This window comes from Haliotis cracherodii, unplaced genomic scaffold (genome assembly GCF_022045235.1).
Source record: "Haliotis cracherodii isolate W230 unplaced genomic scaffold, xgHalCrac1.p SCAF_39, whole genome shotgun sequence".
In the NCBI taxonomy this organism is placed as follows: domain Eukaryota; kingdom Metazoa; phylum Mollusca; class Gastropoda; order Lepetellida; family Haliotidae; genus Haliotis; species Haliotis cracherodii.
The window spans coordinates 613,413-628,090 of NW_027266296.1; the positions used below are offsets into that span (position 1 = coordinate 613,413).

At 42.2% G+C, this 14,678-nt stretch overlaps 1 protein-coding gene across 1 annotated transcript; it reads left to right on the top strand.

Annotated features, from left to right (window-relative positions):
* The first annotated feature begins 6,832 nt into the window (after positions 1 to 6,832).
* LOC139478149 (C-type lectin-like) lies at positions 6,833 to 10,912 on the top strand. Its single transcript, XM_071260483.1, has 4 exons — positions 6,833 to 7,118; positions 8,709 to 8,900; positions 10,509 to 10,580; positions 10,701 to 10,912. Exons 1-4 carry the CDS (start codon positions 6,833 to 6,835, stop codon positions 10,910 to 10,912), a joined length of 762 nt encoding a protein of 253 aa, XP_071116584.1.
* The last annotated feature ends 3,766 nt before the right edge of the window (positions 10,913 to 14,678 follow it).

The window sequence follows — 14,678 nt, forward strand, 5'->3', positions numbered from 1 at the left end:
ACAGTCGTCTCTCATCTGACACCAGTAGAACTGATATGATTCCACTACTGGCTCATATATATATTATCACATCTATTTAAATATCCCGTCGGCAGATATTGTGCTAACAACCTCCGCTTTGAGGTTAACCCTACTTTCGATGTACGTGTGGTTAACCTCGATATGACGTCACTAAGCAATATCAAAACACTACAAACTCTGAACTCCGTTTGCATTCTTGTTAGGCTTTCAGCGACACCTACAAATTAACCCTGTGGGGAGCTTCAGAGTAAACATTTTCACATGTGCACAAACTTGAATCTGTCATTGCGGAATAAGGAGTTTAACTTGCGTTATGTTGAGGAAATAAAGCGCAGAAACAGCAATTTTTTTTTGTATGATAAGGTCTTTATATGTATATACACATTGCGTTTTGGCGTATAAAGTATAAATACTGCCAGGTTTTTTTTATCACGTGGGATATATAGAGAATCTCACCCGAGTGTCTTTTGATATCAAATATATCAACACAAGTTGATGAAAGTGGCAAAAATCCTCGGCTTATCAAATATATCAACGAGTGTTGATATATTTGATATCAAAAGACACGAGGGTGAGATTTTATTTATCATCCAACATCATTCTTCCAACTTTTTCAATTTGTAGACAATAATTAGCAGTGTCTTCAGTGTAAAAAGTACTGCTAACAGCTTCAGTAGCAGAGCCATTAGTGATGTCATTTGATTGTGACGTCATGTAACAATGACGTCACAATGGTCTGCAAAGCATTGTGATGTAATTTCATTACAGCAATAACTACAGAGTAGATATCGCTTGATCTAATCCCGTAGAAGCCAGTTTTGGATGATAAAATATGTCTATACGAGTTTACAGTGTTTATTGTTTACCGCCGCACTCAGCAATTTTCCTGTAAATACTTATCGAGTCTGGACCAGACAATTAAGTGATTGTGGTCATCGACCCACACCATCAGGGCATGATGACACGCTATCAAACAAGTCACCATTTCTTGACGACCCGAACCATCTTACGACAAACACAGGTTGCTGTTGACCAATTCTACCCAGGAACCCTCGCGGGTTGAATATACTAGGTCTGTGGGAAGCGGACTAAAATTTATAGACTCGTGGTTTGGGACTCATTGAGATAGGTAGGTATAACAATTCACTACATATTTTGTAGTGATGGAACACATCTACTCTTTAAGAAAAGTATGTTTTTTGTCTCATGAAATGGGTATAGCACATGGTAATCAACACGTTTCCATGGCAATGTCTGAAAAAATAGACGAACACCTATTTTCACGAAACAGGTAATAATTTCTGAAATAGTTTATATATTTCATCAAAATTCATTGCAAATTAAAGCAAATGGTTTGGCCTTTTATTCAGCATAGACATCTATTTTGAAAAAGTTCATTGAATAGTTGTATTTCAAGCGTCTAAATTCAATTTGGACAAAAACACGCTTTCAAGTGTTTTCAAATCCCACAAAAGAACAATTTGACAAAAACAAGAATAACATTATGTCCATTACATTGTGTAAAGCTTAAGCTTTGCAATGATATCAATAAAAGTGAGAATTGTTATTATTAACTTGTTCATTTATGTGTTTTCAATGGTGGTACATTACTAAAAAATATTTTAAGTGCGCTTCAAGTTTCGGGACGTAGCCACACGTGATAATCATTTTAATTCAGATTATACATTTTTTGTGCATGATATATTGAGCGCAAATTCAATGTGAGTGTATTTTAATATCACAGTATCCAGAATAACATCATATGTAATATTTTCTGCAAATTTTTGTAACTACTAATTTATCCATTCATCCACACATCCGTAATATAGACCCGTGAAGATCCGAGTCAGAACTATGCTTCTTGTAAGGGGCGGTCAGGGTCGCTGACTTGGTTGATACATGTCATCGAATGCCAACTGTGTAGACTGATGCCCATGGTGATAATCACTGGTCCAGACTCGATTATTTACAGACTGGACATTTGCTGAATGCGGCTTGAAGCAAGAAACAAGCATCCCAAACATCCGCAATATGACAGTTTAATCACCATCCAAAAGCATACACCGTTGCTGTGAGGTATTATAATCTACTCAGAGGTTGCAAAGGACCACCACTTTAAAGGGCAATACCGAACAACTATCATGTATATACCCCCGTAAGCTATGAAGTCAAAGGACCACCACAAGGAAATACTTCAAATTGTGTGCATCTGTTGAAATAGCCAAAAGACAATATTGCGTGAAGACACACAATGCCACCAAACAACATGTGACCAATAATCAGTCATATCACCCGTCAAAATGAGAACATCTTACCAAAATTGAAACGTCAAAACATCACGAAAACACATTCATTGTCTACAAAAACAACCCCCAGCAGTACGTATGTGATCTACGTGATGCGATCAGAGCCTGGAACCGGCGTCTCGAGCTCCCAATGAATGTCTGGATGATTGCCAAGGGAAGATTGTTCCACTCTGCAGTAAGAACATTTCCGAGTTCTTGTAAGAGTGACAGGGCGTCGTGATGGGGCGATCTGCAGCTCGCTCCCCATGTGTTCAATGGGGTTGAGGTCTGGTCACCGGGCTGGCGCCTCAATGTGGACAATGGTCTCCTGCTTAAAGCAGGCATCAATGACCCTGACCATGATGATGAAGTCCGGTCCCATTGCACCATCATGCGGTCACACGTACACATGCAGAATGTCATCCCTGTGGCACACACCTGTCAACGTGCTCCGCTGCAGGACATGGAGATCGGTTCATCCAGTTCGGCTGATCCCAACCATAAACATGATTGAGCCCCCTCCATAGCGGTCATGTTCGGCTATGTTGAAATCTTTCTCCTTGACCTTGACCTTGACGCTGAGGGAGCATAAGAACATTCAGTTGTTGCAATCCTCAGAGGCAAATGTTGTTGTGCTCCCTGATAATGAAGTACAACGATTCTGTCACGATACATTATTGCAAACACATGTTTTCCAGCACCTCGTGCACATCGTGCCCGTGACAGCATGCCTCTGTCCGTTCATCATGAAAATGTGGTCCTATAGGGGTTACCCAATCATAGTGTTCCGATAAATTTCAATCTTTATTTGTTGGATGATTTTTGTATGCTCAGCAAACTTCTTGTCCACATCGCAGTTGTTGTCTGTGCAATACAAGTGTGTGAGACCTCTCACGTAAGCTGGAGCTACCTCCTATGTGAACATCATTGCTTCCAAAGAACCGTCCGCTGCTACTCTCCATCCATTGACAACGGGCTCACCAAGGATCTGTTTGGGTACGTGACTTTGGCACCAAATGGCTACTTGTTTGAGCAGTCAGTTGTTGACGCCAACACATATGGCAAACGATCCAGTGTTGCTCAGGGGTAGTATTTTCTTTAACAGAATATAGCCCCATGCTGAGGTAACGTCATCCTTAAAATTGTCTGACATGTCACATCTCTTCATAGTCGCAGGTTCCTTCTTGGAATGTTGTGGTGTCCCCCGCCGTGATATTGCTGGAATATTGCTAAAAGCGGCGTAAAACCGCTTGGAATGTTGCAAGAGCTTGGTGCAAACAGATGATTTTCCAACTTTTTTGAAGCTGCTAGTCGATGTACTACAGGCGCTGATGGGAACGTACCTGTTTCTGTTTGTGTACAGTTACCAGGTTCAAGATATACAGCCCGGCCGCGTCATACCAAAAGAGGTTAAAAGATGGTACTTGTTGTTACCCTGTCTGGCGCTCGACATTTAGGGGCTAAAACAGGGACTGGTCGGCTCGCAGTCAGTATACTGTTGTCTGAGTAGGGTATTCATGTTCAACTGTGGCATTCATGTTAAACTGCGGCATGGTATCTCAGTGAGCTAGCACTAAAAATCGGCATCAGTCCGGACTAGTACAAGCAGCCACACAAACACACACATGTACATGCACGTCGCTAAATAAGTGCAATAATCTTGGACGCCACGTTAAACCCCATTTCATTCACCTCAAGATATACAAATGGCCCCAGCACAGCTTTATTTGTTTAGTACAGGAGAAGTACCATGACATTTATGTCATCACTTGGATTAACCATATGGTCATATCGCTCTGACAAGTGAATTCCATGCAGCGCTATCCTTGTATCGGTTTCCTCGTGGGAACTAAATTCTTTTCATATCAGAATATATTTGGAAAAAAAAGCTGCTACGATTGCCTGGTTGAATTGTTGCAAGTTCATGAAGCTGATTCCAAACTAACATCTCACCGCTTCGACCAACAACCGAAGTCAATGAGGTGAGGTGAATTGGGGTTTAACGTCGCGTCCAAGATTATCGCACTTATCGCGCATGCACGTGTGTGTGTGTGTGTGTGTGTGTGTGTGCTTGTATTAGTCCGGACTGATGCCGATTTATAGTGCTATATCCCACTGAGATACCATACGGCAGTTTAACATGAATACCCCACTCAGACACAGTATACTGACTACGACTACCTTAACGCCGAGCGCCAGACAGGATAACACCAAGTAACATCTTTTAACCTCTTTTGGTATGACGCGGCCGGGGATCGAACCCACGACCTTCCGGTCTCCGGGCGGACGCTCTACCACTAGACCACGGAGGCGGTCAACAGTCGATGAAACAGAATCACTTAACTCTTCAGTCTCCTTGGTTGACAAACCTCCACAGATGCCTGAAAAGGTCAATAATTTCATGCAAGGTTCCGATTTCTCTGACGAGGCACTTTGCAGGGAAGTCCATCTACTGTGGGTTTTCTAACAATATGAGATGCCTCTTTCCTCGTATCAGCAAATTGTTATGAAATAGAAGACAATGTACTATGTCTCGTCGGGTTGGGCGTCCTCATTTGGTTGATGGCTCAAAATGCTTCATCATATTGTTTGCAAAGGCATCAAAAACATTAATGTCCAACGTTTGTCACTGACCCTTCACTGTGTTCAATATCTACATTATCCCAGAAAGATGGGGGAGGGGGGTGTCTAATCTAAATCCACCATATATGTCCCTTCTGTAATCAATAAACACCGCCAGACAGATGTAGGTCATCAGAAAACGAGATCACTCTTACCAAACCGCGCCACATTTAGTAAGAAATGAAGCATACGTAAAATCATGGATGAAACTGGAAAAATGATAACTTTTCTATAATGGCTGCTCGAGTGAGCCATAGCAGATAATGATTAATTACCTTCTAAGTTTGAAGTAAACATAGTAAACAGGGCTTTTTGTTTCTTTCCGACAAACATTTATGATAATTGAAAAATGACAATTTGTTTTTTTGCATTAAAAAATGCATTAAATAACACATTATGTACATCTAGGTCTTGAAAAGATTAAATGATTAGTTTTGATAGAGATGATCAGTGATGAATGATTAGTTTGAAGAAAACATCAGAGTTGTACCTCCTTAGACAATATTGTACTGGCCGGTTTAGTTAATTCCTATGGTTGCCCCTGTATCTAAAGGCCCTTTGAAGAATGGCCATTAGCCCATTTGTCCCAGAATTAAAGTTATCTTATCTAAATATATATCTACAGAACGAAAATAATAAAAATCCAAATGGAGCCCAAAAATCTAATGCTGAGGCAATCTAGACTTGCTAAATCATTCTAATGGAAGGTCCACTTTCTAGGTATGAAACATGGGTTTATAATGGTAATCGTTTATTAACAATTATTTCAAATCTTCCATTTCCAGAGGCCATATCATGCAAGTCCCTGGGTTGTATCCTTGGGCATGGTTATAGACTCCTTTTGTCTCACTGTCATATGACGGAAACAGTGGTTGACTGTGATATGAAGTGCCCATTAAGCAAACTATAGGCTTGGTAACTGCTTTGGGCCGTCTTTGCGGTGAGAGATATCGCGTTTTTTAACGGGAAAGTGCCATTCAGAAGATCTGGGCTGAATGATATTGGCTTCTCAATTTCTTGCATCTGATCTTTGTGATTGGAGAAATGCATTTTACTGTATGCTTGTACTTACATTATTGTCACTATTTGTAAAAGGCTTTTGATGACAAAACCTCCATGACGTTCAGGGGTAGTGTCATAGTGCAAACCACTTCAATAGGTTTCTGAGTGCTGAGTGCGGCGTTAAACAACAAATAAACAAACAAACAAAAAATATTGTGTGCGAGCCTTTTTATTGAGGCTGTTTGTTTTTTTCAAGCAGATTGAGGCTGCGTTATTTATTTACACAAAATTATGAGCCGTGTTCTTTTTTTTCTATTTGATGCATGTTAAACGACGAAGTTAAAAATAATCATTAAATTTGCATTCATAATTCTAAATTATTTGTATCAACAATCGAAACCAAGGTTAATTTTGGTTATACCTTCTTCAACACGGTGTCACCTTGGCCGTCAGGGTTTTCTAATCGAAACCATATTGTACGATATTAAGAACAGCGTCAATGATGTTTGTCGTTACACCCAATAAGCCTTGCCCTTGACGCATTCTGAATTCTTTATTACAATGTTAATTATAACTGCCAAGTAGCGCATAATGAGTAATAGAGTTAATCAGCCATGTCAGCCAGGAGAACAATGAGGTTTGTGAGAGTAAACCCCCATTATTCAACACAGTAACCTTGTTAACTAGCGTGTCAATTGACAACAACGGTAAATTCGTTGGCACTTCTGTTGACCTGGCCACGCCTCTGCCAAAGATTCAAACACATTCCTAGCATGGAACCTCAGGTTTCCAAACTTTTGAAAGACACAAAGAAAGGTCACACGTACGTACGCATTAAGCAGATTATATAAACGCACTAACAAGCTTTCTTGTGGTATTTCAAGACTGACCATCGTGCCAATATGGTGGCAACACTGTGTTTTGGTTTCATCATGGTTGCTGGGATTGTACGTGGAGAAAGAATGGTCCAGACCCTGCATGTTAATTCATCACCTATTGAGACACTACAGCAGGAAACAAGGAAGGTCTCAAGCGGTCTGGCCCATCTTAAAACCAGTGTAGATGCCTTTGAGAATGTTATGCTGGACCAGCTGGATGAACTTGAGAAACGAATGAAGGACATGTGCCGGACCGATATGGATGATGTTTCCAGAATGATGGACGAGAAGCTGATTCAAATTAGTTTAGGTAAATATGTTATATCATATAAAGGTTTGTGTTATCGATGCGATAACCATTTCGATAAACATGGCATCACGATCCGATAAATATGCAGATGAGTAACTACTTTCAAGCTCCATATATCAATGCGATGCATTTTTTGTCCAGAAAACTACACACCAGGTGTTTCCCAAAGTGTCCCCCCAACCATGGCGACAAAATTGGCTGCAAGTCATTTGGCACTATTTGATCAATAAAGTGATTCAACCAAGAATTGTATTCATGCGCGATTTCTAAAGCTTATTCATTGAGTGAATATACGTCTTGAACACCCATTATTTTAAGTGAGTGAGTTGGGTTTAACGCCGCTTTTAACATTATTTAGTTATATCATGGCGTGTCAGCTTAATGTGGGAGGAAAGCCCGAAGTGATGCAGGTCTCAGACGTTTACCACTTCAGTGAAACCCACAAGCACGGGTATAGTGCTGACAAACCGTGAAACATAATCGGGGCGAACCGGGATTCGAACCCACAATCATAGGTTTCTGGCGTGCCCAAGGGACGCAACTCTGCACAGCGAATCGCGGCGCCTTAGACGACTGGGCCACCCGTGCCCCCCATTATTTTAAGAAGGATAAAGAGATGAGTAACCTCCTGTGTTTCTGTATCGCAAATATCATATACTTAGGAATACAAAATATGTTTTATGCTCTCCAAAAACTAAGATAATAAATTTGCTTTCCTGCTATATTTACGATACAGAAACACTCTCCGCTAATTCTATTTTTATTGATTTATATATTACTTTATTACAATAATATTAATATTTTTTTATAATCTCTTCCTGGTGATACCATATCCTGGCCCTTTAAGGCCAGTTTCCTTTAGATGTCTTGTGTAGGCCACATTGGAATTGGTATTGGAAATCACACTCTCCACAAAATCAGATCTTTTCCACCAGACCATTCCTCATGGAAGCAAACCCGTGAAGACCCGACTATGCTTGTCGTAAGCGGCGAATACGATACGATGACATGCATCAACCAAGTCAACGAGCATGACCACCCGATTGCGTTATTCGTCTCTTAAGACAAGCATAGTCGCCTCCTTCGAATGTTCTCGCCTTTGTGTGTATATGTCATGGCGCTCAGAAACGAAAGGATGGGTAGATATCCACAAACAATATTACTCAGTTTTTATTATTTACATTCGGAACTCCCGTTTAAGTCCACAAGGTAAATGATTCTCACTAGAGTATGTGGTTACATTGTCTCTTTAAGTATTAATTTTTATGTCACCCAGCTTAGAACGAGAAAACTATTATCATTAGAAGGTGGAATATTGCTGAGTGCGGCGTTAAACAACAAACAAACAAACATCATTAGAAGGTATTTACTTTGTGTACTGCAACCATGTTAAAAATTAAAACATTACATTCATTGTAATATATTCAGAAATTATTCATATTTTGTTATTTGTTTCTTACTTGGCTTCAATATTTAATCAGAAATTGTACCCTGTAAGTGCTGACAACAAAAGTTGCTGTCTTCGTTGACGTTTTAAACGTTTGAATACATAACTAGGTGAGCTACATGTTTAATGTGTTTTACACGCAGGGAGATATTGCCCTTCTGACTTCCAATACAACAAGACGTTGAACATCTGTTTCAAGCTGATCACTGCAAAGAAGACATGGACTGACGCGAATACCAATTGTTTGAATCTTGGAAAGAATGGACGACTTGTTATTCTGGATGAAAGGGAAAAATTCTCTGCTGTCCAACGTTATGTTACTGAACATCTAAAAGGTAGGTTGTATTGTATTGTGTTCCATCGCTCATATCGCTTGCATTTGCTTCAAACACAATATATCGTAATAAAACTTGTCTTACCCCACGAAGTACATCAGATCACATGAGCACCTTGATTGAAAACATGAAAATGGCAAAACATCTGTCGACGCCCAGTTGACGGTACACATGCTTTGGAAATCCTGCAGTCGACCGAAATCTGCACGTTGGAATCGATGTTGCTTACGAACCGGATGTCTATTTCGTCAGGCGATTTTGTTTGGTTCACCACCTTAGTGCAGGGCGCTAGGCAGAGAAACAACAAGTACCATCTTTTGATATGACGCGGCCGGGGATCGAACCAGCGACTTTCCGCTCTCCTGGTAGACGCCTTATCTACTACACAATCGGTGTTCCCTAAGTGAGTGAGTATGGTTTTACGTTGCTTTTAGCAATGTTCCAGCACGGGAGCACGAGCGCGGGGCCAGAAAAGGGCTTCCCACATTGTACCCATGTGGGGAATCGAACCCGGGTCTACCGCGTGGCGAGCGAATGCTTTAACCACGAGGCTACCTCACCGCCCGTTTCCTGAATTGAAATCGACAACCCATTCAAAGCAAAGCCCATGTCGCTCACTCAATATCTTCCTTGACTCCGAGTTCACAGCCCCGTGAAGTTCCGGGGTAGAATCATTCGTCACTACTCGCCCCTTTCCGTAACCTGCAAGAAGACTCGGCCCTCCTATCGATGAATATAATGTGCGAAAATACGACAAACCAATCAGAGTGCGCGTATGATTTCAAATTTTTCGTCAAAGAATCCCTCAGAAATAATTTTAGATTTTACATATGTCTTGCATCTAAAAATATACCCAAGACACAGTTAAATGTGCCCAATCATACTGTATAATTCCGCATGTCCAGATGTGCTTTAAATTGCATCTGAAATATATATACATGGGGAAATATATGTGAACCATTACGCAACGAGTTGACAATTGTTTTAGGTATGCCCGTTTGCGCTAAGACGGAACCCGGTCGCAAAAATGGCCATGAGAAGGGCACGAATCGCTATTCGGCTTGTCCCGGAATACCACGAGTTGGTCACGAATCGGGGTAGAATAGGTCTCCAGCAACCCATGCTTGCCGTAAAAGGCGACTATGCTTGTCGTAAGAGGCGACTAACGGGATCGGGTGGTCAAGCTCGTTGACTTGGTTGATGCATGTCATCGATCCCAATTGCATGGATCGATGCTCATGATGTCAATCACTGTATTGTCTGGTCCAGACTCGATTATTTACAGACCGCCGTCATATAGGTGGAATATTGCTGAGTGCGGCGTTAAACTATAGAACAACAGACAGAGTTCAGGTTTATTTTAGTCGTGGTAGAATGGAAATAAACATTCTGTGTTTTAAATGCAGAGCTAGGTTACCTGTGAATTAAACGCGCTAAACTGATCATTTGAAACCTCACGCTGTGCGGTTAAATCTAAAGGTAGCCTAGGTCTACACGGAAAACACAGCATATTCATCACTGGCACTTTAAGCACAGAGACCCGAGAATAATTTACATTAACCTCATATTGCATATAGTGAGATAACAATTGGTTATTTGCTCTCACAGGCGGAGTAGCATTTGTTGGTGGAAAACGGCTGAGTGGAAAACGACCAAGTCTTAAAAGGCTGACTGGTAAACATCTGAATTGTAAACGGCCGAGTGGGAAACGACCAAGTCTTAAAAGGCTGACTGGTACACATCTGAATGGTAAACGGCCGAGTGGTAAACGACCAAGTCTTAAATGGCTGACTGGTAGACATCTGAATGGTACACGGCCGAGTGGTAAACGAGGGGACGCCTACGAATACACCTGGATTAATGGAAAACCCATCGAGAAGGGGTTTTGGTGTCCCAATGAACCAAATGATGGCATGCCCTGTGTTGACATATGGAAACAAACTGAAACCTGCCTCGACGACACGGCGTGTAATTATAAGGCGCCATCCCTGTGTGAACTCCCCATGTCTTGAAGCGTGGTACGTGTGTCGTGACTCAATTTAAGCTTAGAAGTATGACCGACCAGTGAAGGTGTTCAGTAACCCATGCTTGCCGTAAGAGGTGACTGACGGGATCGGGTGGTCAGGCTCGCTGACTTGGTTGATGCATGTCATTGTATCCCAATTGGGTGGATCAATGCTCATGATGTCAATCTCTGGATTGTCTGGTCCAGACTCGATTAACAACAGACATATAACTGGACTATTGCTGAGTGCTGCGTTAAACAAACAAACAAACAAACAGAAAACACACAAAACAAATTTATTATGACCCTTCCAATTTGGATACACCAAGTATCCAAGGCACCGCAATTAGCTGTGCAGGATCCGCGTCAGGTTTAACGCCGTTTGCGTGTCAGCATGCGTTAACCGTTGTGTCAGGATGATGTAGCTGTGAGTGAGTGAGTGAGTGAGTGAGTGAGTTGGGTTTCACACCGCTTGGAACAGTATTCCTGTAAGTCCTGTGTGTCAGCTTGATGTGGGACGAAAGCCCGAAGTGAAGCAGGTGTTTGACGGTGACCACTTTGGTGAAACCCACGAGCACGGGTATGGTGTGCTGTCACCCTCCAAAACCAAGAAGGAATACCAGGACGCATCATGGGTTCCAACCAACGACCATACGTTTTTCAGGGAGGTATTCAGGACTGTGTCATATCGTGACATTATTGTTGTTGTTGTTGTTGCTGTTGTTGTTATTATTATTTCCCGTTCTTGTGATTAGGAAGGCGGACGACTGAGGTGTCGTTATATGCAGTCGGGCTTCACGTCAACACGTAGCGACATCTGCGCGACTACCCTCTTATTAAATACAAATCTCTACAGTTCGAGTTTCTCTATGTTTGGTATGAGGTGAGGTGAGGTGAAATGGGTATAACGTCGCATCCAAGATTATTGCACTTATATAACGACGTGCATGAACGTGTGTGTGTGTGTGGCTGCTTGTACTAGTCCGGACTGATGCCGATTTATAGTGCTAGCCACTGAGATACCATGCCGCTGTTTAACATGAATACCCCACTCAGACACAGTATACTGACTCCGAGCCGACCAGTCCTTGTTTTAGCCCCTAAATGCCGAGCGCCAGACAGGGTAACAACAAGTACCATCTTTTAACCTCTTTTGGTATGACGCTCTCCGGGCGGACGCTCTACCACTAGACCACGGAGGCGGTCTGTTTGGTATGAAGTTGACAGCCGGTGTTTATGTTTACGACAATGATATATGACTCATTCAGTTAAAGAGAGAAAATTAATGATTGCATTGCTATATCATTCCTTAATGTTCTGTGGTCTAGTGGATAGCGCAGTTGCCCGGAGAGCGGAAGGTAGGCTGTTCGATCCCCGGCCGCGTCACACCAAATATAAAATATGGTCCTTGTTGTTTTCCTGGCTGGCGCTCGGCATTATCTGGATCAAACAAGGACTGGTCAGCACGGAGTTAATATATTGTGTCTGAGTGGGGTATCCATGTTAAACAGCGACAACGTCCCTCAGTGGGCTAAGCACAATAAAACCGACTAAGCAGCCACACACACTGAGAGCGGCGTTAAAAAACAAACAAACAGGTTGGTGTGATGGGAAAGACCTGAATGATGCTGGCTTTAAACTGTACAAATTTGCTGAAGCCCACAAGCACGAGTATAGCGCTGACAAATGTAGAAATATTATCGGAGCGAACAGGGATTCGAACACACGATCCTAGGTTTCTGGCGTGCCCCAACTCAACTCTGCATAGCGAATTCCGACGGCTTAGACTACTGGACCATCCATACCCCAACTAGTGATTGGGTATCTCTTTACAACAGGGCGGTCGGGTAGCCTCTTGGTTAAAGCGTTCGCTCGTCACGGCGAAGACCTGGGTTCAATGACATGGGTACAATGTCTGAAGCCCATTTCTGGTGTCCCCCGCCGTGATATTGCTGGAATATTGCTATAAGCGGCGTAAAACCATACTCACTCACTCACTCACTTTACAAGCACTTTGTTTTTAGAACGAGATGACATCATACTCACTTATACATTGTGATATGACTGATTTTATTACATTATCATTGTTGGTCGATACTATAATGTCACGACCCGTTTAACCCCATTTTGAAGGGAGTCACTCCATTTTAATAAAATGAATATTGTAGACATCTTTCTGACAGGGGCACCGGTTTTTGGAGAGCATAATACATATTTTTTTATTCCTAAGTATATGATATTTACGATACAAAAACACAGGAGGTTAATACTCATCTCTTTATCCTTCTTAAAATAATGAGGGGCAAGGGTGGCCCACTCGTCTAAGGCGCCGCGATTCGCTGTGCAGAGTTGCGTCCCTTGGCCACGCCAGAAACCTATGATTGTGGGTTAGGATCCCGGTTCGCCCCGATTATGTTTCTAGGTTTGTCAGCACCATACCTGTGCTCGTGGGTTTCACCGAAGTGGTAATTAAACGTGTGAGACCTGCATCACTTCGGGCTTTCCTCCAACATTAAGCTGACACGCCGTGATGTCACTGGAATACTGTTAAAAGCGGCGTTAAAACCAACTCACTCACTCACTCACTCACTCACTCACTAGAATAGCTTGTCCTGTGTCTCGTGATTTGCAACTTGTTTGTTTGTTGTTTAACGCCGCACTCAGCAATATTCCCGTGATATAACGGCGGTTTCTAAATAATCGAGTCTGGCCATGGCAAAACGTAGACGTGAAGAAGTTCATGGTATTCCGGTTGTATAAGGTCTAGCGTTATCTTGCTGGAAAAGTGTACCTGGTGTTTGTTATTGCAAAACCGGGACAAATTTCCTTGAATGGTTAATAACGGAGTCAATATAGGTGCCAAGTTGCCTTTGTACTTCCGTTTATATCCAAGTTCCATTCAAAGCTCCTAAAATTCTCAAGCAGTATGCGACAGCGGGAGGTCCGGGGTTCAATACCCGGCCGCGTCATACCAAAAGAGGTTAAAAGATGGTACCTGTTGTTACATTGTCTGGCGCTCGGCATTAAGGGGCTAAAACAAGGACTGGTCGGCTCGGAGTCAAAATACTGTGTCTGAGTGGGGTATTCATGTTAAACTGCGGCATGGTATCTCAGTGGCTAGCGCTATAAAATCGGATCAGTCCGGACTAGTACAATCAATCTCACACACACACACACACACACACACACACACACACACACACAATCTTGGACGCGACGTTAAACCTCCATTTCACCTCGCCTCAAGAAGTGTGCAGATAGAGAGATGGATGGCTGGCTGGCTGGCTGGCTGGATAGATATAAAAAGGGTTTGGATACACCCATAATACAAAACATATTAAAGGATAGTAAGTTAGGTTTAATGTCGCTTTCAACCATCTTCCCGAGGCAATGGGGTTAACTGACTTGAAAGCCAAGTTTCCACCCTTGCCGAACAAGGCAGGAATTCCTAGGCTCAATCGTAGCGCCACCAGTGGTTATTACGAGTTATGTTCTTTATAACCCTCTCTTATGGACCAATCAGATTCTACCTCTCTTATCACTTGCATTTGTTTCAAGCCAAATGGCGGCGGCCAGTCAAGACGATCTGATCGATAGTCAAGATCTATATTGTGATAAAAATGGTTCTTACATCGCGAAGTGCATCAAATAACGTGAGCAACTTGATCATAAACATGCAAAGTCTTGGAAAATATCTGCTGACGAGTTAGTGGTGCACATGCTTTGCAAATCCAGTAATCGACCTAAATCTGCACGACAGTTTAATAACCGGA

Coding starts and splice junctions, on each gene's coding strand:
- LOC139478149 (XM_071260483.1), top strand. CDS start 6,833: ATGGTGGCAACACTGTGTTTTGGTTTCATCATGGTTGCTGGGATTGTA. Junction 8,901..10,508: donor TGTTACTGAACATCTAAAAG/GTAGGTTGTATT, acceptor TTGCTCTCACAG/GCGGAGTAGCATTTGTTGGT. Junction 10,581..10,700: donor TAAAAGGCTGACTGGTAAAC/ATCTGAATTGTA, acceptor TGACTGGTAGAC/ATCTGAATGGTACACGGCCG.